General features: G+C 38.1%; 2 protein-coding genes across 3 annotated transcripts in view; one reads left to right on the forward strand and one right to left on the reverse strand.

The window, feature by feature from the left end:
• The first annotated feature begins 2,000 nt into the window (after positions 1 to 2,000).
• UQCC2 (ubiquinol-cytochrome c reductase complex assembly factor 2) lies at positions 2,001 to 8,468 on the forward strand. Its single transcript, XM_083360435.1, has 4 exons — positions 2,001 to 2,200; positions 3,408 to 3,482; positions 4,590 to 4,659; positions 6,105 to 8,468. Exons 1-4 carry the CDS (start codon positions 2,063 to 2,065, stop codon positions 6,197 to 6,199), a joined length of 378 nt encoding a protein of 125 aa, XP_083216561.1. The 5' UTR covers positions 2,001 to 2,062; the 3' UTR covers positions 6,200 to 8,468.
• The window catches only part of ITPR3 (inositol 1,4,5-trisphosphate receptor type 3), a 119,689-nt gene continuing 103,455 nt past the window's right edge, over positions 8,337 to 24,570 (reverse strand). For both annotated transcript variants that reach the window (XM_083360433.1, XM_083360434.1), the window contains 12 exons: positions 23,416 to 23,526; positions 21,599 to 21,791; positions 20,347 to 20,472; positions 19,543 to 19,715; positions 18,658 to 18,822; positions 17,783 to 17,975; positions 15,419 to 15,526; positions 14,920 to 15,038; positions 13,743 to 13,908; positions 11,441 to 11,601; positions 9,147 to 9,308; positions 8,337 to 8,548 (listed from right to left, as the gene is read on the reverse strand). In XM_083360433.1, the coding sequence (XP_083216559.1) occupies positions 8,480 to 8,548; positions 9,147 to 9,308; positions 11,441 to 11,601; positions 13,743 to 13,908; positions 14,920 to 15,038; positions 15,419 to 15,526; positions 17,783 to 17,975; positions 18,658 to 18,822; positions 19,543 to 19,715; positions 20,347 to 20,472; positions 21,599 to 21,791; positions 23,416 to 23,526 (1,746 nt within the window). In that variant the 3' untranslated portion in view covers positions 8,337 to 8,479. The remainder of the gene's footprint in view (positions 8,549 to 9,146; positions 9,309 to 11,440; positions 11,602 to 13,742; positions 13,909 to 14,919; positions 15,039 to 15,418; positions 15,527 to 17,782; positions 17,976 to 18,657; positions 18,823 to 19,542; positions 19,716 to 20,346; positions 20,473 to 21,598; positions 21,792 to 23,415; positions 23,527 to 24,570) is intronic.

Here is a 24,570-nt window from a genome sequence, read left to right on the forward strand (position 1 = left end):
TTTGCAGTTCTAAAATTACATCCAGCAAACCTTTCCTTCCTCTTAAATCGGGTCTTTCAGTGTTACTGGTCAGGTTTGAGCTCTGGGGAATTATACTAGAGAACATAGTGCCCTGAAATTATGATGCGCCCTATGAAAAAGCATCTTACGTCATAGAATGACGTAAATGGTGTTATGCATGTGCCCATAGCTCTCAGCAATGGGAAGTTTCAGGGGTGCCCACACCTATAAAGGGTTCTGTTCCTTTGCAAATACATCACTGGGAGCAAGCGGAGATGACACATCGTTAACACTCCAACAAATTCTGGGTTTTGTTCAGATTTCTAAGAAAACTCACAATTCTCCAATTTTGCTCATTTTTAGCACAGATACACATACATCTCAGTCTTTTCCTCACCCCACTCTGCCCCACTAAAGATGAGACGTACATTGAAGCAACTTGGCAGCAGAACAATACATTTTGGGTTGTGGTTTTGTTTTGTTTTTGCAAAAATCCCTTCTCATCTCTATGGGTGGTATGTGTCTTCTCAATCTCGGATCCTCTACAAGTGGCCTGGGAGTTTGAGAATGCTGCACCATATTTCAGCAGTTCCTAGCACTCTTCTGTACAGAGAGCTCTGATGTTGTTCCTGGGATCTGTTGGACCCTAGCCTAGGGGTCACAGTCCCAAGTGCTCCTATTACCACTGGGACCACGTTAGCCTTTACTTTCCACATCCTCCTTTGAGACTCTGGTATTTCTCCAGCTTCTCATATTCCTTCATAATGCTGATTACTTGGCACCATTACATCTATTACACCATTATCACTATCTTCTGGCCCTTGTTTACTACCACAATGGCTTGTTGGTTGGCCACTGCTTGCCGGTCCATCTAATTCTGGAAATCCCACAGGATCTTAGCCCTGTTATTCTTCACAATCTTTTGTGGAATTTCTTATCAGGATTTGGGAGAGTTTATCCCATACATTGTGCAGATGTTCCTATATACCAAGGGCCGGCAACCTGAATCAGTGAAAGAGCCACTCAGAACCGGTTCCCTCACAAAAGAAAAAACTGGGAGCCGCAAAGAAGGGTGCGCATGTGCGCGCATGTACAAAACAGGCTCCAACTCTCCCCCCCAGGAAACACGAGGTTCGCGGACCGGTTTTCACGCTGCCTTCCAGCTGCTGCCACTACTGCTGCAAACTGGAAAGGGTGATTCGTAGCTTCGGAAGCCCCCCAAGCAGGAAAGCGTGTCCCGATGAAGCCTTTTCCTACCAGGCTTTGCTACAAAACCCCACATCGTCCAAGGCCCCCGTGAACGCCCAGAAGTGACCCAACAAACAGTTAGCACACCTTTCTCAGCCCGCAAAACGCCACAAGCGCAGCAAACGCCCTCTCCGAACGGAACCGGGAACCCTTCCGCTCCCTAAACCCAACCATTGGCGAACGGCGTCAGCTGGTCTTCTCACTCCTTTCAAAATTACAATGGCACTGAAAAAAGTTTTGAGATCTTCTGACAAGCAAAGTCAATGGGGAAGCTAGATTCACTTAACAATTGTGCTAATTTAATGACTGCAGTGATTCACTTAAGTGTGGCAAGAAAGGTCCTAAAATGAGACAAAACTCGCTTTAAAAATGTCTCACTTGAAAACAGAAAGTTTGGGTTCAATCGTGGTTGTAAGTCGAGGACTACCTGCAACAAGTCCTGGGCTACAGCAGTGTTTCTGAACTTCAAGATGGCTGGGGAAATCTGGGAATTGAAGTCCACATATCGAAGTTGAGAAACACTGCTCGAAGCCGTTGGCCATTGGCTCAAAGTCCAATTGATGGAATCCTAGGGGGTTTCTGTTTTCGTCTGTAACTTCTCACTTTCTCCCCTAACTCTACAACTGTGATCCCGGTGATTAAAACTACTTTATCTCCCAGTGTTAGCCGCCGCGGCCGGCTCCCTTTGCGCAGGCGCAATGTTCTGTTCTCCGGATCACGTAATAGATTCTGCCAGCTTCGTGGACCAAAACCCGAGTGACGTAGTCAGCCATGTGAGCCGGCCGCCAATAGCGCCGGGTAAACGTCCGCCAAGATGGCCTCGGCGCGCTACCGGCGCTTCTTGAAGCTCTGCGAAGAGTGGCCCGTGGAGGAGACCAAGCGCGGCCGTGATTTGGGAGTCGTGGTGCGGCAGAGAGTGTTGCAAGCCTTCCGCGAGGGAGAGAATACCCAGGTGGGACCCACGTTGGGCCTTAGCATTGGGGGGGCTTGCGCTGCAAGGGCTGGGCTAAAGCGATCGGCGGCGCCAAGGTCGTTTACCTTGCAGCTATAAAGCTTCTTCGTCCCGGGCCAGAGCGAGGTTGTGTGGTTGTGTGCAGAGCTGGAGCTCCGGCAGGACTTGGCTGCAGCAGCCGCTGCTGTGTAGACGGCTATGAAAAGTTCAGGATTTTCCCTTTTCTCACCTTATTGGGTTTATGAATTGGGAATTAAACGACTAAGAGGCAGGCACGCGTGTTGACTCGAAGGGAAGCCTCTGCGTGTTTTTCAGTTCTGGGATCTGGGAGGACGAAGCTTCAGGACTCTTTTTTTTGTTTTTGTTTTTAAACTTCATGGAAGCATGAAATGGCATGAGGTCTCCTGCTTGAGCCGGGGGTTAGACTAGAACAGGGGTCTTCAAACTTGGCCCTTTTATGACTTGTGGACTCCAACTCCCAGAATTCCTCAGCCAGCATGCCTGGCTGAAGAATTCTGGGAGTTGAAGTCCACAAGTCATAAAAGGGCCACGTTTGAAAACCCCTGGACTAGAAGATCTATTCTGATTGATTGATAATTTTCTCATGAGTTAAGATGGAAGTGGGTCTCCCCCCCCCCTTCTTATCTTTGGTACTGTAATAAAGCCAAAATACATGTAAATATTGAGAAAGATGTAGGGAGATTGTATCCATTGCCCTGAGAATTACTAGCACCTCAGAACTATGGAGAAAATGAAGAGGTGGCAACTTGGCATCATGATTTTGCAAAATGTATCATTCTGTGTCATATTTTAAAGCCAAAAAGTGAAGGGACCTGGATCCAGCGTTGTGGGATGGTAGGTGTTAGTATTATCCACCATGGGCATAAGTCCATACTGCATGTCCATATCCCAGTGATCATTTTTTGTCTTACTTTCATTATGTGGGCATATTTTAGGGCTGTTTTAATCACATATTTACTCTTTCTATAGATTATGTACTTTGATTTGTAGAAGATTGTCAAAAAAAATGGTATTCACATGCATGATTCATGTTAAATCTATTTTAGGAAGCTTTTTAATTTTATAATCAACCGAATAGGTATGGCAGTTATAATTTATAATTGAAACATCTAAAAATTAAGAACATGTAATCGTGTTTTAATTGTTGTGACTTATATAAGTTTTTAATTACAATCTATTCTTGCAGATTGCTGACCCAGTGACTTGCGATGAAATTTTTGAAAGTTTAACCAAAATTCATACTAATTATTATAAAAATAAGGTGAGTTCTGTCATTGTGGTAAGTATGGTTATATGGTGACTGCTCTCTCTTTATAATTTTCTAATTCTGATACTAGGCATACTGTTTAGATCTGTTCATAATCTTAGTTCAAGAAAAAGACAATTGCATTCTTAAATTTTGTTATAATCTTTGAAAATAGTCTGAAATATATATGCATTTATATATCTGAATATGCACATCTGTTAATTACCGTAAGAATAGTACAGGGGTCACCAAACTTTTTGGATTGGCGGCCCAGTGGGAAAGAGAGGGGTAGGCATCTTTATGCGCACATGAGCACATGCAAATGTGGCTGCATGCGTGCGAACGGGGCCGTGAGCATGTGTGCTCCACAAATGGGGCTGCTAGCGCTGGCACGCAGCTTAGCTAATGCTGGCAAGAGGCTCACAGCTTGACAAGCACCAGCAAGCCTCGCAACTCATGATTTAGCTACTGCCAGCAAGAGCCTCGCAGCTCAGCTAACACTTGAGGCTCACAGATCGCTAGGACCAGTGCAAGGAGGGGGTGAGTGCACGCATGTGCACACTGGTCAGCCACTGACGTGGCCAAGAGGCCACAGCCCGGTAGTGGGCTGCTGCCCATAGGTTGGGGACCTCTGCTCTAAAGGTAAAGGTAAAGGTTCCCCTGCACATGCGTGCTAGTCATTTCTGACTCTAGGGGCCGGTGCTCATCTCCGTTTCAAAGCCGAAGAGCCAGCGCTTGTCCGAGGACGTCTCCGTGGTCATGTGGCCAGCATGACTAGACGCCAAAGGCGCACGGAACGCTGTTACCTTCCCACCGGAGTGGTCCCTATTTTTCTACTTGCATTTTTATGTGCTTTCGAACTGCTAGGTTGGCAGAAGCTGGGACAAGTAACAGGCGCTCACTCTGTTATGCGGCACTCGGGATTTGACCCGCCAAACTGCCGACCATCTGATCGACAAGCTCAGCGTCCTAACCCACTGAGCCACTGCATCCCTACCTCTGCTCTAGTACCTACTAAATTTATTTCATTCCTTGCCATGCAGTAGATTAGCTTGTCAAAAGCACTTTTATCAGAGAAGAGAAGGTGTATATTTATATGTCTGTTTTTCTTTTTTGGAATAGTATCCACGTCTGAGAGATACAAACTTCTCTGGAGTGCCAGTGGAGGAATGCAAGTTGGTCCTAGCAACAGGTATTTAAACTGTAGTAACTGCTTGCGTATTTATGGGGACATGTATTGGCATAAATCTAGTATCTTTTGTACAGTAGATTTATTTATAGTTTTTGTACATTTTTTTCTTTCTTCCTTTGGCTTTTTTTCCCACACAAGAATTTGCTGCCACTAACTTTTTCCTTCATGTCAACAGCTTTACTATGAGTTCAAATATATTCTAAAAACACTTGTAAAGGACTACTTCAGTGCCCCTCATTGAGCTTTGTATCATAGTGGCTGTAAGTTGCATGGTGGTATAAAGTGATACACAATCATCCACTTTTAATCCAAAGAAGCTGTGAACAATTTAAAGAGTAGATATGTCAGGCTTTTTTAAAAAAAAGAAATGCAAGAGTCACTCAACATAAAAAGGGTGCCCTTGTTCATGTAACCTAGGCTACTTTAAGCTTAATGGAGCAAGCCATTTCTCATAGTCCCAACTGCCATTTTCATATTTCTTCCATTTAAAGTCACATGACTCTTGGAATTCAGTGGTTATGACATAATTCCATGCAACTCTTCCATACAAATCTGGCTTCCCGTATTGACTTTGGTTGTCGGAAACTGGCTAGGAAGATCAGAAAATGATGTTCACATGACCCACGATGCTGCAGCTGTCATAAATACATGCCAGTTGACAAGCACCTGAATTTTGATTATGTGACTGAGGATGCAGCAACGGTTATAGTGCAAGGATTGATTGTAAATCACTTTTATCAGGGCCATTATACCTTCAAACAGTCCTTGAACGATGGTAAGTCAAGGACTACTAGCATGTGCTGAGGAGGATCAGCCAAAAACTAACATGTAATATAAGAATTGTAATTCTATATTCTTTATCTGCTTGCTTTCTTCTTCTTTGGATTAAAAAGATGAAAAGGAATAGAGGTAAATGTATAATGCCTCTTCTGTATAGGGTATACTATAGAGGAGCTAAGGCTAAAAGCTATTATCATTCAAGAGTTTTCTATTGTAATGATTTAATTTTTGTTTATACACTCAAAACAGAATGCATTTAAAATATATTTGGAGTGGCCTGGAACTAAATTGTAGGCTTTTGTTCAATACATATAGAAAATGTTACTTTTTCCTGGCTCTAGAATTGCTTTACTGAATAAAGAAAATATATTGCCTCAGGCAGTGAAGCAAAAATTTAGATGGAAACTAATGCTTTGCATTTTAGGGTTTTGAAGGTGTAACTTAAAACAGAATTATTGCTTGTGATTGTGAGTATTCGACTGTATGGATTGCAAAGGCTTGTGGATTAGGGAGGTAAAGTCTGTTGTGACTTCCAGTTGCATACTGGAAGAAGTACATTAGTCACCTATATTTTGTAATTCACTCTTAAATAAGTAGGAAGAAATATAAAACTTATTTTTTAGAAAGTATTCTATCTTAATTTATTCAACTACTACTGTTTTCAGAACAACTGAAGCAGCTGGAAGAAGGAAGGCTTGGAAAATTGAAAAGGTTACGTGAAAAATTCTCCACCAAGCATCACAAAGAAGATTCCAAATAATAACTTGGTCTTTAACTGATTTCATAAAGCACTGTTTTTGCCAGTTTAGCTAAACCTCGTTACCAGCAAAGGACAATGGCAAGCTATTCTGAAAACAAGCTCCATTTGACTACATTATTTTATAAAGACTTAGGAAGTCCATCTGAAGAACAGGAAATGATATAGTTACATGCTGTGGGTGTTTACCTATCTTCAGTAGTGAATGTCATCTTGCAACTGATGTGTTGGAGTCTAACAGAACTAATTCATGTCAAAACAAAACAAAGTCTAACATTGGGATTCTGTGAAAGAAATGTGTGGGTTCTTACTGTTAATTAGCTTGTGTGTTGTTTACTGGAAAGGCAGCACTTTGGGGAAAAAGAAGCTTACCATATGTTGTGCAAAATTGAATACTCAGAGGAGAAATTTCTATTCTATGACTGCTGCCTGTGAAATCGATGCAATAGCAAAGTAATTCCAAATACATGGGCAGCTCCCAAACGTTCTTTGCTGCAATGTACATAAAATCCATTCTCAGTGGCCAGGAAATAACAGCAAAAACCAGTGGGACATGCTAATACCCTAACAAAATAGCAAGCGTGCCAAAACATGTATCAGCACATACACAGATCTTGTGGGTCACAAGTCACTGTGGCCATGGTTCCATAGAACCAGGAAGAGAGGATTCAATGGAGGGAAAGCATTTATAGCCTATACATCAGGGATCCCCAGGTCGTGCCCCACTACCAGCCCTTGAGCCATTCAGAACTGGTCTGTAGAAGTGGTGGGCACACGCACATCCCCACTTGCACAAGCAACAGGCAAGTACATGCGCCTGCTCCATTTGTGCGAGTGGCGAGCACTGTGTCCACTGCTTGAGCAAATGGAGCAGTGCACACGCCCGAAACTCAAGCAGAACCATTCCCCCCCATCTGCCCACAAAGCCAGAAAGGTTGGGGAACCTATACATTGAGCAAAAGATTAGAATAAATGTCTTCTAAAATACTTTAGAATTTTAACCTTAAGTGACTAACAATTATTTAGAAAATTGGTCAAGATTTGTCATCTGACAAGTTTATTAAGAGGCTACTGTTTCATCTGTTTTCCGTTTATTATATTGATTTTGTGTTTTAAATTTCAGAAGATTCACATATTAACATTTTAAACAGTGTTTGAGAAACAAACCAGATGAAGATAAATTACAAAGCTGGATTTATGATTAGTAAAATCTTTTCTTACTAAATCTGCATAGCAGTCTGTATATTTGAAGAACACTCTGCTTTGGTCCAAATGTGAATGAAACAGACTTCTTGATTGTTTCTAATCTCCCCCACAGACTAGTGCTAATGGACAACTAGGCACAATTAATATACACAACTGTTTTCTGTCTTGTTTACATTTGACAGCAACTAGCAGAAGTAGATTTTACAGAGGGCTTTTTCTTATACAAGTGTTCTAAATTCAGAGGAGCAAATTATTCTATCAAGGAATGTTTTAAGTTCATATTTCAGAACTTCTATACTTGTAGCCCTAGTCTTTTTTTCCTCCCACTTTTTTTGCAGCTCCAGTCTCACTGATGTAGATTAATTATAACTGATATTTCTGATACCCATGACAGTTCAAATATTTCCCAAAAACTCTTAGTGCCTGGAAGCAGGATGAATTCTAAAAGTACTTTATACTATTGAGTGAACAAGGCACAAACTGCCCATTTGGACTACAGCACGAATGTGCAATCTTTCATTAATGTCCAGTCTTACCAGTTAAAAAAAAGCCATTTTATGAATTATATGATTGCTTAAACTATTAACTTAATAGAATATTTTCTTGCAATTTCTTGATTGAGATGTGATTCTAGACACAAAATGTTCATGTCTTCAAAAGGCTTAACATGAAACACTTGCATCTTTTTATGGTGACTTTCCATATATCTTTGAATAAGTTAAAAAGGTAGCAAGCTACTACTTGCTGTCAATTCTATTTGCACCTGGCTATGTAGCCATCCAAATGTAGTGCATGAAGGAAAAAAAGGAGGAACAGTTACAATACAGTTCAAAGGTATGGCAAACTGAATGCATATGAAGAAACAATTAGTCATGGCTTCAGTTTCTTGTTGAATTCCAGTAAATGCCTTCAATCAATCCTGCTTGAGATAAAAGGAAGAGCTGAGATTTTATCAATTGTCACAGCCTGGACCAATGTTCGTTGTCAGTAAAATCTTTGCAAGGAACTTAGTACCAATATCTCTTCAGGAAGTGCATATATATCTATATACTACAGTTTTAGTTGGATTCCACTGTCTCAGTGATTCATTGTGTTCTGAACATCCACAAAACCCATTCGTTGCCTCCGCTTTCTTTGCTCTGTCATCTGAAATTTGCAGTAAAAAAAAGGAACATTAAAAGATGGTTCTTAAATTTTTTAATTAAGGATTCACAATATAGTTCTTGAGCTATAAAGGATTTCAGATACTTTGGAATAACAGCTGTTACAAACATCTCTAAACTTTTTCTTGGGTATGCCTCCACTTCATACAAGTTATTGGTATAAATAAATACCATATTATAAACTTTTATAATGCACTGCAGCTATACTTTGTACCAGAGGGTAAACTATTCCAAATGCAATTTTTAAAAAAAACTCGGTAGATGATTTCCACCAAAGGCAAGCCTTATGCTGATTACAAACTAAATTGGGCATTTGATGCAAGTAAATGGAAAGCATAATTTGAAACTTAGGGTTGAGAGGAAGCTTGCTGTTTCCTGAATAGTAAATTGTATTTCAGACGCAGATGAGGACTTGTCAGAAAACAATGCATGTTCTACATTTTTCTGAAATCAGTATGTCATTTTTTAGTGAGAGACATTTTTGTCCTTCAAGATACATAATGTTATTTTAGCCCTTTCTAGATTTTAGAAATTTATATAGTCCAGTAAAAAGAGGAAAATATATTAGATGTTTTGATTACCTGCTCCTTCAACTCGTTCAGCTGTGAAGTGAGATGAGATACCAACTTCATAGTGCAATTCAGTTTATCCTGAAGACATCGGATCTCATTCTGTTCTCCTTCACCTTCATTACTGACCAGGGACATGGCTCGCATCCGAGGGAACCAATCCAAGTTCTTGTTCTGCAGTGATTATTGGGGGGAAAAATAGGAATTTAAGAGTTTAGAATTGTTAGAAACAAAATATACAGTAAGAAAATGAAAATAGATTAAGATCTCCAGATGGAATTAAAATTTATTTGAGTTATGTAACCTAAATCAAAAATCTCTCTAATACGCCTGAAAAATTGAAAATTGTATGTGCCAGATGAGTCTTTCTGCATTGGTGTTTCTTATTAATAATGCCTTCTTTGGAGCTACTGACTCACTTGATAAATGAGTTGAAGGTACCTAGCAGAAATCTCAAATGATAATTAGGAGATAAATATCAGAGAACCTCCTCCTCTAAGGTAACCTAGTCCCAAACCTTCTGAAATTTTGACAATCAAACATTTTGAAATGTGTCTGGAAATATACTGGTAGCTAGTGTAAAAATATATACAGAATAGTTAAAATGTTTCCAGGCTATTTTGAATAATTGCAAGAACAATGGGAGATAAACAGTTGTAGCGGTGTTCCCTCTTTCTAAGAACAGTCATAGATCTATATGAGACATACTTTTTTTTTATTGAAAAGTTTTAAGATACAATTTTCCTTTAAAAATCCCCCCTTCCCCCTCCCTCCTCCCCCCCCACCTCCCCCCCTCCCCCCCCGACTTCCCAGAGCTAAATACAAGGTATATATATAAAAAGCAATCATAAACAATCATATACTAACAACTATAAACTCTAAAATCCATCACTCTCTAGCTTATATAGGATAAAACAAGCCTTAGTAATATTGAATATGTATAAAAAGAAACTAAAATAAGAAAAGAAAAGAAAAAACGAAAGAAGACTTATTCAAATGCTACATAAAACTTCTTAACCCTATACTTGTTCTGGATAAACTCAATCCATTTTCTCCATTCCATAATATAGCGTTCTTGCGAATATATGAGACATACTTGATTAGCAAGTACCAATAGAATATTTGAAGCTTAGGGTTGAACTGTGGGGTTCTTGATTAGCAAATGCTGTGAACTACCCAAATCATTGCTGCTAGTGGCAATGATAAGTCTAACGTCACTTTCATTTATATTGGGAGGAATTATGTGTGTTCCAGAACAGCATAAATTGCTGTTAGTTGTGAAGTCGTGTCCAACCCATCACGACCCCATGACAACGTTCCTCCAGGCATTCCTGTCCTCTACCATCTTCTGGAGTCCATTTAAGCTCATGCCTACTGCTTCAGTGACTCCATCCAGCCACCTCATTCTCTGTCGTCCCCTTCTTCTCTTGCCCTCGATCTTTCCCAGCATTAGGCTCTTCTCCAGTGAGTCCTTCCTTCTCATTAGGTGGTCAAAGTATTTGAGTTTCAACTTCAACAGCATAAATATTCAGCCAAATATTTCAATTTTTCTTTTTTCTTTTTTTGACCTGGTTCTACCGGCCTTCCATTGTGCTACTTTGGCATTTGATTCAGAATTTCAACTTCTTTATATTACTTGTAAAAGAGACAAGATTAGATATCATTTATAAATCGGTGGTGGTTCAGCCTATATCCTGGTTGCCAAAATTAGTGAAAACATGAATTATGTAAATTCCATGGAAGAGAACAATAGTCTGCCTGCATGTTTCAGAATCTTTCCAAGTAAAAGTGGAACTGCAGCAATATGGTGGCTCAATATCACAAATCCTCAAAGAATCCATGGTTCAATAAGACTGCATCGTCTCCTCAACTTGGCAAAGATCATGCCGTAGGACAACCAGGCAAATCCCTGTTTCAAAACCAATCCTAAAATTGCGATTGATATTTCTCCACAAAGGCAACACTAGTATGGCTGCCACCACTACCACCCTTCTCATGTCAACCACAGGAGAAATGCCTAGTGAAAGCCAGGAGAGAGCCAGAAATGAAAAGCAATCACTCCTACTTAGTCACAAACCTTCAGGTTCTTTGGCTTTCTAAACAATTTTTTAAAAAAGGATAAATACCATCTGTTTAAAAAATTAGAAACCAAATACCCTATGAAGCGTGCTATGAACGTCACAATGGACAGCATCTATAGAATCTGGAACAGTGGGAAGAATTTCAAGAAAATCAGGCAGATTTTTTTTAAAGAGAATAACAAACTTTGTTATTACTTTATTTCTATGAAATTACACAATGCATACCTTGATCATTTGCGCCACATAGCTTTCAGGCCCTGTGTAGTCTGTCTTATTCTTCACTCTCACCAGTACTATAAAGTACAGATAATTCCACATATTGTGTTCAAATTTAATGTGCTCTTCAAAGGATACCGTTTTGTTGTCAAACTTGTCCCTTTCAAGCCCTATAGAGAAAATGAAAGCAAATGTAATATTACTTAGAAACTGCTATGATCCTCCATCTCTTGCTAAGTCTGGATCTCCAAGCATTTTTCTTCAGCGCATTTGTCCTCCACTTGCAGCCTAGAGCAATCTGAATGTAGTAGATTGGACACTACCTAATGGATTGATGAGCCTGTTTGCAGCAGGCACTTATAACAGATAGCCTTCGAGATATTTTTACTCTAACTTCAGTAATCTAGAGGAGAAAAACGAACGAATTGTAGTGGAGCAGAAAAATTCCTATGAGGGTGTTCAGTTTGGACACTTAGATGAATTATTTGTTAAAACAAGACTTCTCAAAAAATTTACATGTAGCAGAAACCGATCCATCATTTCTCTAGAGCTCAGACAGCTATGCCTCATTGACTGCTTCATATTGATCTGAAATCTGGAAAGAGGAGGGAGGGCAACATTTTGGGGATATTTTCACTTTTCTTCATTTGGAGGGGGATGTGATAAAAATGTTCCATTCGTTTGGGAGGTAAATTGAAGACATAAAAGACAAAAGTGGCGCCTTGAGACTTAGAACACTTTCATATTGTAAGATAAGAGCTCTGTTAATGTATGTTAGCCAAAAATCCAAGAAGACTTGGAAGCATCTCTCCAGGCTGACATATTTATTAAAAGGCAGTTTTCATGAACTCCATCACACTACTTAGATGCATTGGAATGGTTAGCTAATGTAGAATTTAAATTAAGATGAGGTCTATTATTTTAGCAAAATAAATACAGGAGAATCAAAAATCAATGGTTTTGTTGCCACATTTCACTGGTGCAATCCAGGGGTGCCTTGGAAGCTGCAAAATGCGTACTAAACTACAAGCAAACTAAACACAGGTACTACTGTATAGAACAGATTTCATTCCTACAGGTTGTTTATGTTCTCATTCTTAAACTTAAAGCCTTGTGCTACCATGCTCTAGTTCTATTCAAGACAAACTGTAGAATTGTAAAATTGTGTCCACGTGCCAAGAAGTTATTTAGAATGGCAGCACACTTCCTCTAAATGATCTATGGATGTATCAATCAATGAGATATTGTAAAGAAATTAACCATACTTTCATTAAAGAAATGCTGCACTTTCCACCTAAGTGTATGACAAAAGTTGGAAACAAGTAAGTTTAATTCTTCATGTTTTATTTTGTAGTTTTTTTAAACTTGGGTTCTATCAAATGAATTCTAATATAAAACACACACGTATATATTCTTAGCCCAGGAATTTGTCTTGAGTTGAATACCAAAGGTAAGCAGAGCTCCCAGTAATTCCATAAAGTCTAAGCTAAACTAAGCTAAGCTAATCATCCACTAAGATCCAAGCTTTTTAAATGTATATATAATCTAAGGGATATGGCATAACAAATCATTTTGTTACTTCTATTATTATAAGACTGGGTCTATAAATCCTAGCAGTTCAAAAGCATGTAAAAATGCAAGTAGAAAAATAGGGACCACTACAGTGGGAAGGTAACAGCGTTCCATGCGCCTTTGGTGTCTAGTCATGCCAGCCACATGACCACGGAGATGTCCTCGGACAAGCGCTGGCTCTTCGGCTTTGAAACGGAGATGAGCACCGGCCCCTAGAGTTGGAAACGACTTGCACGCATGTGCGGGGGAACCTTTACCTTTACCTTATAAATCCTCTCCACTGCACTGCAAACAATTCAAAGATCTGCCATAGATCAAGATGTACTGTATATTCTATTAACTCTGTCAGAATAATAATACATATCACTTTTTTTAATATACCAACATGGAACACTCTTTATTCATAGATTTCTATATTCTGCTATAAGAACAATCTCTTCCAAACTATCTTGATGCAAACTGGATAAACTCAAGAGTCCTTTAAATCCACCATACAACATCCTTCATCAATACTGTTTCATAAAATTTACTTGGGAACAAGAGTTAATCCTGTTTATTATAAAAGATACGACTAGTTTTCTCTCACTGATGGAGAAGAGTTTGGTATTTAAACAAGTCCCTTGAAATGTAAGCATTAATAAAATGTTTTATACCAAAAAAAGAGAGAAAAAGTATTTTTCTTACAAATTCTTGGAAGATGTTTGTTGAGTGTAAGAACTACTTTTCTCTAAGCACTTACCACATATAAAACAAGTTGTTTTCAGGATTTCCTCTTTTTTCTGTTTTTCACTCCTTAGATCTGCAAAGGTATCAATGATGACACCAAATATGAGGTTAAGGACTATGATTATGACAATGAAGAAGAAGAGGAGGTCATAGATCACTCGAGCAGGGAACAGGGATTCCTTTAAGATAAAAAAAATCAAGAGAGTCATTAACAGCAAGTATAGCTTTCCTTTTTCCAGTGTCATATCAAAAAATATTGCCCACTAGAAAACGTTGAAGAAAAATGTGATTACTGGGAACATGCACAGTGTATTATCAAAACTCCAATTAATATGAAATAAAAATACTTGATACTGTAAACATTGAAAAACAAGTAGCCAAGCTAATGCATAAAGGAAAGGGGATCAGATAGAAAAGAGGACAAGTAGCTTGGAGAGAAGTTCCTAGACCATGAGGCCTTGTTCATGTTGACTCAGTTATCTTCTGTCTGGATTACTGTAATGTGCTCTGCATGGGACTGCTCTTGTAGAGTATTCAGAAGTTGCAGCTGCTCCACAATGCGGTTATTTGATTCACGGTATTAATTATCACCATAAAGCCCTACATGACATAAAGGGGCTATCTGAGGAGCTGCTTCCCTCCTTATGTTTCTGCTTGGCCATTAGTTCTAATAAAAACGGTGTGCTCCAGGTGTCTTACATCTAACAATGTCATCTTATTGGACCTTAGAACTGCCCTATAGAACAGCATCCTCCAGGAGAATCAGATGACCTGTTAATCTTTTGCAAAATGCTAAAGACCTCTCTCCCCAGACATTTGGGCCCAAAAGTTAGGCAAGCACTGCTGCTGTTAATGTGCTTTTATTGTTTTAACGTGGGCACTGTCATGTTTGTGTTATGGTTTGTGCTTTAATCTTTGTATGGCACCCAGAGTCACTCTTGTGACATGGGCAACTGTATAATATTTTAAAGAAATAAGTAACTGTTCAACTGAATACAAACAGGAGCAACATTTAAATCTGTGTGGGAGACACAAATTAGGAATGCATGGGGTTACCCTTGTAGAGTATTCAGCACGTTTGCCTCAAAGCACTATATGCAATCTGGTAGATTCTGAAGTATTCCTGACTTCAGAGAAATATAAAAGCTTGGTCAGTTATTTCATACATAGATTGCCTCAAGTATACTCACATCTTTAGATGGCTTTCTGAGTATATCACCCACACCACCTCCATTTCTCAGGCCATGATTCAGTACTGTAACTATGCACATGAGAAGCGTGTCACAAGCTCGTTCTGTATTATCTTCTTCTGGAATACAAGCAACAACACAGCAGAAAATGAACAATTGCTGAACAAGGGAAATCATTTGGAAATTTTGGCTGCTCTGCCTAATGGTTCCAGTTTAAAAGACATAAAGGAACATGTTGGAGGAGGTCCCCAAAACAAGCTATTATAATAGAGCTGCTTTTAATTCAGATGAATCTTCTTTTCTGGTTTTAAGGTGCTGGGATGACTGCCTACAAAGACAATCCTGTATGTTAAATAGAAAATCAGAGGAAAACCTTTCTTTTCCCTCTGACCTAAGGCACAGAATAATGTCACTGAAGACACATTGTCAATATGTTCAGTAAAAGATGCAAGATTTCTTTACATTTCTTTATTAGTGTCCCTATCTAAAGACCCTTTACCTTGCAACACTTCAGGCACTGTATCAGAGGAAGAGCAGCTTATTTTATCGTTACTGCATGACCCCATAAAAGTTCCTAAGTTGCTTCGCATCTCCATGGGATCTGTAGCTGGAAGTACAAGAGATAGTGGATTTGTCAAAACATCCCATTTCTGTTCATAATTTTTAAAAAGATCGAGAAAGTGGTTCCTGTGACTAACATCTCTGATATTTAGCAGTGTCACATTTCTTTTCAACAGAACTATAAAACGCAATCAGGTGTCTATTAAATAAAAAAACACAAGTACACCAAAAATCTAAGTTGTATAAAATGACATAAAATGTACTAGTTGATAGTAATTTCAGAACAGGATGCTTTTATGAACAAAATCAATATAAATAAAAACATATTTTCCAATGCAAACAACAACAACCTGGATCCTTGTTTGCATTACCTAACACACAGGTCTACAACCCGCGGCTCCAGAGCCGCATGCGGCTCTTTCAGCCGTCTCCTGCAGCTCCCAGTCTTCTCACATGTGCAGTCCAAAAAAAAAAAAGTGGGACTAAATAAAGTTCAACCAATCAATTCAAATATGCAGGGTAGGTGCATATCTCGCCTTGGCTCCACTCTTCAGTCAAACCCTGTTCTGCACATGCGCACATGTACGCACATGTGCACACATTTTTTGCGGCTCCCAGTTTTTCCTTTTGTGAGGGAACCGGTTCCGAGTGGCTCTTTCACTGTTTCAGGCTGCTGACCCCTGACCTAACAGAATAAAGGGGAAAGCAAGCATAAGATGTGGAAGCTGTTTAGAAAAGAGTAAAAAGAATGTCACAGAGTAGCACAGACAGGTATGGAGTGAACGAGAAATATGGATGCCATGTATGAGAATAAATCCTTAAAAGGAAATGAATGCTGCAGAAATAAAGATGAGAAAGATACTGTATAATGCATTCATGGGGGGGGGAATTAGATGCAACAAATACAAGAAATGGTTAAGTTGGCAAGAAGCAAATGCAAAGATTGAGAGATTTTTAAAGAAATCAAAAATATTTTGGAAGAGCGCAAAACAAGGAGCCTCCAACAAAATCAATGAAATTAAAAATGTTACGATGTGATGTGGCACATTTGGGGAGCAGCTCTGTGATGTTTAGCATGTGGAAACGTGAGTTGGATACCTTTTTTGTTCCCTCTCCTCCCTCTTTTGCTTAATCTGCTGAATTAGCTTATATTGTGGGTGAGTTGTCTCTTTGCTTGCTCCTAAACTCATTACACATACTTTGATCTCGTAACTGGCAGAGTTAAAACAAAATGGAGAAATTATCAATAAATAAGATTGCATTTCAACAGCCTGTCTCAGAGACAGGTTCTGTTAAATTGATGGCAAATCTATGTCTGCTAACATCGGAAAATATGCTATAATCTTTCAGGAATGTCTGTTTACTTGCGCATGCAAATGAAGTTGTTTGTTGCCTAAAATTCAAATTATAAACTGTATGATGCACAGAGGAGCATGAACTTGAAAATTAATGTGTCCAAGAGCAAAGGAATTATGTGTGACTGAGAAAATGGAACAAATTACTGCAAGTTTCACATAAATTGTGAATAACTAGACCAAGTAGATGAATTAGTATATGTAGCAGAATGTTTACTAAAGTTGAGGAAAATGGATGAAAAACATTAAGAGAGTAGAAAGATAAATAAATAGCCTAGTGTAAGGAGTCAATGTTTGTCTAAACAAATAAAAAGGTAGTTTTTAAGAGGATGCTTCTGCCTACTTTGTTATATGGAAGTGGAAGTTTAATAACATTAGGAAAAACATAAAAAGTGATTTAATTTAGTGGGAATGGGACTCTTAAGAAATGTGTGCACAGAAATGGAAGAATAGTTGATGAATAATAAAGATGGAATAAAAATGAGAGATCCTATGAACAAAATATGTTGAAATGGTATGAGAATTATTTATGAACAGATTGCAAAACAAATATATGAAGGAAAAGGAAAGACTTGGAAATGTATGGTTAGATAGACTGATAAGACCCTCAAGAGAGGTGAGAGTTTTAAAGTACAAAAGGCTGTGGAGTGATGACATGCTTACATTCTGATAATTTTTAGATTTCTATGTTTACTCTTTTCAAATTTTCTGATTTTAATCTGTTCTTAATACGTAAATCTCTCTAAGCCACCTAGAGTCCAGGTGGTTTCAGGCAGTCTGATAAATCTCATAAATAAACAGATGAATGGATTGATGGCTAAATAGATAAATATTTTTTTAAAAACAGAAGGAACCACTTCCTGGTAACTAAAATATTTTGTCCTCTCAAAGTTGATCAGAACTTCAGGATGGAAATGGAGATACTTTACTTAAGTAGGAGAACAAACCTTTCGATCTGATGTTGGGCAGTGGGTCTACTTCCAGAATGAAGTCATCTTTTAGAAAGAGGAAGCCAACAATGGAGAAGAGGTAAACCAGGATGAGGGCCAGAAGGGCTGTCAGTAAAATTGAACGTCCATTCCGTGTCACACTTTTGATAACATTGAATAAAGTCTCCTCACGATAGATCAAGTCAAATAGCTGAAAGAGAAAAATAAACTTCCCTAGGTCAAATCAATATAAAAAGAACAAGGGCTATAAAATATTTTTCTACTTCTCTAAGTTTTATTTTCAGAACTTCACCTTTGTGGCCTCCTGGAAAGCACTCAAAATATTTTCTTTTTTTCAGCAAGACTGTGGATTCTCTGGTAATAGGGAGCCCATGCACTGGTTGTATTCTATGTAATATTTTCTCTCACGAAAACCTGCACTGTTTTCTCTCTTGTAATATTGTTTTTAATCCATATTTCATTTAATTGTTTTTAATTGGTTTTTAATTGGTTCTGTAGTTTTAATAGTAGACTGTATTGTACACTGCCCAGGATCACATCATGTGAGATGGGCAGCCATGTAAATTTGACAAATAAACATACACATAAACTTAAGATTGAGTAGCTGTAGTACATTCTTGCACGTCTCAACATTCCCATTATATTGATAAATACACTGTGTAACTCTGAAAATACCTTGCAATTTCCCATCTCATGAACAAATTTTAGTTCTGTCTGTCTGCTAAATTCTCCAATCTAAATCATATTTCTTCTTAGGCAACTTATAAAATTACAGACACCCACAAAAGCAGACAAAATACTGAATAAGAAAAAGCAAGGGAAACAAAATCATAATTTTTTCATTAATGACTATGTTGATAAGATTATTGTACCAAGATGCTGTAGAAAAGTTCGTGTACAAAAAGTCCCAAGACGCTGGTCAAGATATAGGCGACGTGATAAAGAAATTCCATGTCCATGATCATGGCTTTATATCCTCGGATGAATGTCCCACGATTGCCAACAAAGCTTACTACAAATACAATCTTATTTGTCAGCTGTAAAACAAACAAAAGATAGATATAGCTGAGGGCAAACATTAACTTAATATGATGCTGCACTATTTGACTTTTCTTTTTAATTAACTCCAATATAAATCTATTCACTTTTTTAATCTTTTTCACTTGCCCACAAAGAAATATCTTAATTCTATGACTGATCCCTGGCACATACCCTGGTAAGGTAGTCCTTGACTTACAACAGTTTGTTTAGTGATTGTTCAAAGTTACAACGGCACTGAAAAAAAGTGATTTATGACTGTTTTTCGTACTTCATAACTGTTGTAGCATCCCCATGGTCGTGTGATCAAAATTTGGGCGCTTGGCAACTGGTTCATATTTATGGTGGTTGCTGTGTCCCAGTGTCATGTGATCACCTTTTGCAACCTTCTGACAAGGACAGTCAATGGGGGAAACCAGATTCACTTAACCGTGTTACTAACTTAACAACTGCAACGATTCCTTTAACAGCTGTGGCAAGCAAGATCGTAAGATGGGGCAAAACTCTCTTAATAACAATCTCCCTTAGCAAAAGCAATTTAGAGCTCAATTATGGTCATAGGTCGAGGACTACCTGTATGGTACAACTTTGATCTCCCACTAAGTTACCGTAACATGTCTATCTAAAAATACATCCTACTGAGTTCAAGAGAACTTCAGGACATCAATAAGTGTCCTAACCTGCGCCTGATTTCTGGGTAACTACTGTAGTTGACTTACATTGAGAGCTCCCAATATGTTCAGAGTAAGGCCGATGCCTAGATGATAGATGCATCGCAAAATCAGCGCCACCAGGAGTGGTCGGAGACCATAGCGCTGAGTAAATAGAGCCATGATGGAAAAGCAGATTAAAAACCAGGAAAGCAAGGGAATCAATGGGGAGTCCAGCAATCCTAGGAAATTAAGAGACAAACTTAACTATTTATAATATTTATGAATAGCATAGCACTTGCATAACTGAAAAAACCACCACATGGTGGTTATTCCTGATCAATAACTGTTAGGGAAGTAAGCCCATTACCAAGCACCCAATGTAAAAAAAAATGGCTTGAGCAGAACCGTGCAGGTAAACTACAAATGCATGACTAGCAATCCTGATAGGCAACAAAGATATCAATGTCTTACTGTATAGCTCTAATCACGTACAACAGCATCACTGAATTGTATTAAATAGACCATGTCCTGATTCAGCTGTCTTAAATATTTATACTGTTTTCATCCTTAGCTCACTGACTGACAAAGCACCCGCTGAAGTGAAAATGACACCTTTGTTTTAGAGATCTGCATATCATCTGAATGGAACAGCACATCTTACTCGGAAGCAGGCTAACCAATGACATGTTAGTTTTGCAGAAAGACTATTTCTGAAGAGTTGTATTCCTGTAATATTCAGGGGGAAACGCATAATGGCTGTCAAAAGAAAGACTACATTACCATTGGTATAAGAGGATACAGGGTCTCTGCAAAGGAATCTGTGAATGGCAAGAGTAGAAGTGAAAAAGTCAACCTGGAGTGAATACCTACCCATTGAGGAGGCCTCAACATAAGGGTAGAAAAAAGCAATGATGATGTTTATGAAGACAGCCAGATTGAAGGAAATACTTCCCCAAAGCGTCATTCTGCGAGAGAACCAGTACATCAATCTATTGCCTATGGAAACAGAGGCAAAGCTAAGTAAATCTCCTGCTTCGAAGTAGCAGCACAAGCTTCCCCAGAGTTCTAGCAATCTTATTGCAAATATTCACAGGGGCAGGGATCAATATACTTGTTTCCTCAACTCAATTGCAAACAGCATCAATTGCCTGAAAGTGGGACACAATTTCCAAATGCTGTCATATGTGAGTTTATCAAAACACAGTGCAATGAAGCACACGCAGCTGAACAAGCATTATGTCTTCATTTTATTTTTGCTGCCTTTATCATCTGTAAAACACTGCATTCATATATCAATGCTTAAAGGGATATACAATCAACCAGACCAGGCAGCACAAAATTACAAAACCCAGTGCTGTCGTTCCATTGTTGAGGGTTGGAAAGGGCTGCTAGTACTGACTAAGTGTTTAAAAGAAAATCGGCATAATTTAATTAGATTTTCTAGTATTAGTGAGCTGGCTACCCAGCCTTTCCCTCATATTCATGAATGTTTTATTTTGGAAACATTCCAGGCTATTAGTTCTACTTTAGATATTTCAAGGCCAGAAAACATATTACAGAAAGCCGAATAAGCAGGGGGAGAATTCAAAATTAGCAATAAATATGGAAGGAAATAATTGTATGCCAAGCTTGTGATATAGAACATAATAAGGCATGTACAAAATAGGCAGGGTTTGCACTGCAACAATGTACACTGCTGCTCTCATAGACACCAATGCAGATGCTGCTGGATGGTGGCACATATTAATGCCAATGTAGTTGATTCTGCCTTCTCTCTTTAGAAAGCAACCTTCCACGTTGGTCAGAAAATTCCCACCCAAAGTCTAAATTGTTTTCCAGACTTTCCTTACACCTATCAAAAACCAGATGTGGGAAGCTGCCCATTTCTCAACAACTGTAACCTATAGTGGCCTGTATGAAATATTTTTTTTTTTTGCTTGAATTGGAGCACAGTATACAAGACTTCAACACTTCGGTTTCAAAGTCAGAAAAAGAGAAGTTCCAGTGAAATTTCCACTTGACAGATGCTGCACAATGCTGCGGGAACTAAGCCAACATGTAGTTTGGTGCTCTCCAAATTACTATCTGAAGGAGGAATCTGATTTCCTTTTTCCAGACTTACTGCGCAGTTTCCTCTGCCATTCCATTTCATTGTGGAGAAAGGATGACTGCTCAAAAAAATCACTGACTTTGCTGCCCTGCTCATCCTGCTCGGTAGTGGTAAATAAACGGTTTTTTGTTTCTTTGGTCAGGAACTGGCAGATGCTAGGCACTGGAAAGATAATCTGTTCCATACTTCGATCCAAGCGTACAATCTAGATAAAAATGGAGTTTTAAGTTATTTTTCTCCTGCAATTCTTAGACTTAAAATTTTTTCCAATTGACCTACATTTCTAATGAAGTCCATTCTGATGGCTCGCTATGTGTGTGTGCATCTATGTGCACATACTATTGTATCACAGTATCTGTTGCTAGGCACTGTGCCAATATTATGCTATGCTCTGTACTAGCGTAAAGTCTTAGTTAGGGGCATAGTATTCTAGCTTAATTTCTTGGAAATTCTGTTGGATCAATAGATGAACTCATTTGTTTATTATTATGTTATTATTTGACATTAAAGATTCATTTTGTCTCAAGATTCATCTTGTCTCCAGAGTTTTTGAATAAATGCCTGCAGTCAGTTATGGGCTGGATAATAAAAAATGGTGGTGCTCAATGAAACAGGCCATAATTCTAATGTAGTCATAGACCTGCCTGTTGTGAATGGGATTACATTCTCCCACAATAGGTACTTGGAAGTTCTTTTCAACTGAATCTCTTTCTGATTTTCCAGCCTGAGGCAATAGCCAGAAGCACCCTTTATAACCTTCGGCTGATATGCCAACTGTATCCTTTTCTGAAGGCTAGTGGATGATCTTAAAACTGTGGTTCCCATGCTGATAACTTTCACTATTGTAATGTAACTTTTGTGGAGCTGCCTTTCAGAAACTTTAGTCAATACAAAGCTCAGGAGCCAGACTGATCTTGGAAGATGACCAAGTGAAATAGGCCATTTACACATATTCTTAAATTACTACATTGTCAATTCCTTTCCAGGCAAAATATAAAGTGCTGGACATTATCTTTGAAGCCCTTGACAGCTTAAGTTCAGCCCTTTTAAGATATATCATCCAAGAAAGTTTGCCTTAGTTCAAATGGTATAACTTTTCTGTTGGTACCCCAGCCCTTTGAAATGCTCCCTGAAGATATTCTGAGATAATTTAGAAGGGGGATATGGTGTTTCAGAGAAAATAACTGAGCAGAAAGAAGTGAGAACTTTATAAGCAATGAAAAGATATAAGTATTCTTGCAAAAAATATTAATATAATAGGACCTACTCAGGTTGGAGTCAATTTCTTCACTTAATGGGAATTACAATATTAAAATTAATATCCTGTACCTGGTATGAAAACATAATACAGCTCTCAGCCACTAACAAATGCAGAATTTAGAATTCCTACATATATGTTCACAACATCTCTGTGAACAGTAGTTCTCTTTAATTCTATACTGCCATTTATATTCTGTGATATTACAAGAGCCAAGCAAATGGTGGACAGAATGGCTACAGAAAACCTGCTTGTTAAACTCCGATAAGTCAACCAGCTATTTGTTATTAGAAAACGGTAGCCGGTATTGTATATAATTTCAATAATCTGAAAAGGAAATCAGGCTTCTAGACATTAAAAAAGCGAGAGAGAGAGAGAGAGAGAGAGAGAGAGAGAGAGAGAGAGAGAGAGAGAGAGAGAGAGAGAGAGAGAGAGAGAGATGATAGATAGAGAGATATGATAGATAGAGATAGAGATATATAGATATAGTTATATAGATATATATTTATATAGATATAGATAGATATAGATAGATATAGATATAGATATAGATATAGATATAATTTATCACCTCTATCTGGGATGTGTGTTTCTCATAATAAGCTAATGGATCTTCCTCTTCCTCTTGGACAGGAGTTGTTGATTTCAGCATCTGGGTCAGTTGCTTATTGTGCAAAATAAGCTGCAAGAAAGCGAAGGAAAAATAATTTATATTTATAATTTATATTAACTCAGAAATCAATTTAAAAACCCCAAGAGAATTGTATTCAATTATAATTAACAGTACATTTTCTCATATTTACTAAAAATGAAAGGCTTTGGGGAAAGACTGGAGAAAAATATAGTTAATATAGAGCAAACAGAGCTTGTGCTTCCTGTGGGAGACAGCTCTTCAATTTGTCACAGTAATTAAAGCCAAAGAGTAATAATCTGTAAATTATAAATCATGAATCCCAAAAGAAATGGATTTACAATGAATAGCGATCATGGTCATGGACCTAAGCTATGTGAACAACAGACTGAACACAAAGCAATTGATTTTCTATCTCTGAAGATAAAGGGTGAGTTAGTTTAATTATAAGGATGTTTCTACATGAAGTAATATCCAAAGAAGCAGGAAAGTGTTCTGCCCCATGAAAGTGATAGAAGAATGTAAAGGTATTCAGCAAAGCCATCAATATAGAATCTTGTAGTTCTTCTAATTTCGTACAACATAGCATCCATATGGAGTCACTATAATATGACTTCACTCATAGTATAAACAAGGGCTTTTCATGAAAGATTGCCCTTACTTAAATACTGGTGACCATGGAAATATACAGGAAGAATTCATCACAGACCTGCGTGTTCACTGTAGCCAATAATATGGCATTGTTGTAAGAGAAAGAAATGAAACCAAGATCATGGTTGCTTTCACATAGAGAAAGAATCCATTTTTCTTGTTAGAAAGGAAAATTGCCAATACTTAAGAGGCAAGTCAAAGTAAATTATACGGTCAACATCAGCCCCACTAATCACTAATAAAGATTGCTCTAAATGATCCAGTAGTCTCTATAAACTATAAACTCTATAAACGGTTGATTCAGAACCAATAACATTCAACTTTCACCCTTTCTCTTAACTAATATAATAATATAATATAATATAATATAATATAATATAATATAATAATATAATATAATATAATATAATATAATATAATATAATATAATATAATATAATATAA

Source organism: Vipera ursinii (assembly GCF_947247035.1).
Source record: "Vipera ursinii genome assembly, chromosome: 3".
NCBI lineage: Eukaryota > Metazoa > Chordata > Lepidosauria > Squamata > Viperidae > Vipera > Vipera ursinii.

Bases quoted from the DNA above. Each gene is read 5' to 3' on its own strand.
- UQCC2 (XM_083360435.1), top strand. From the start codon at position 2,063: ATGGCCTCGGCGCGCTACCGGCGCTTCTTGAAGCTCTGCGAAGAGTGG. The intron at 2,201-3,407 runs GTGGGACCCACG...CTATTCTTGCAG, and splicing joins GCGAGGGAGAGAATACCCAG to ATTGCTGACCCAGTGACTTG. The intron at 4,660-6,104 runs GTATTTAAACTG...TACTGTTTTCAG, and splicing joins CAAGTTGGTCCTAGCAACAG to AACAACTGAAGCAGCTGGAA.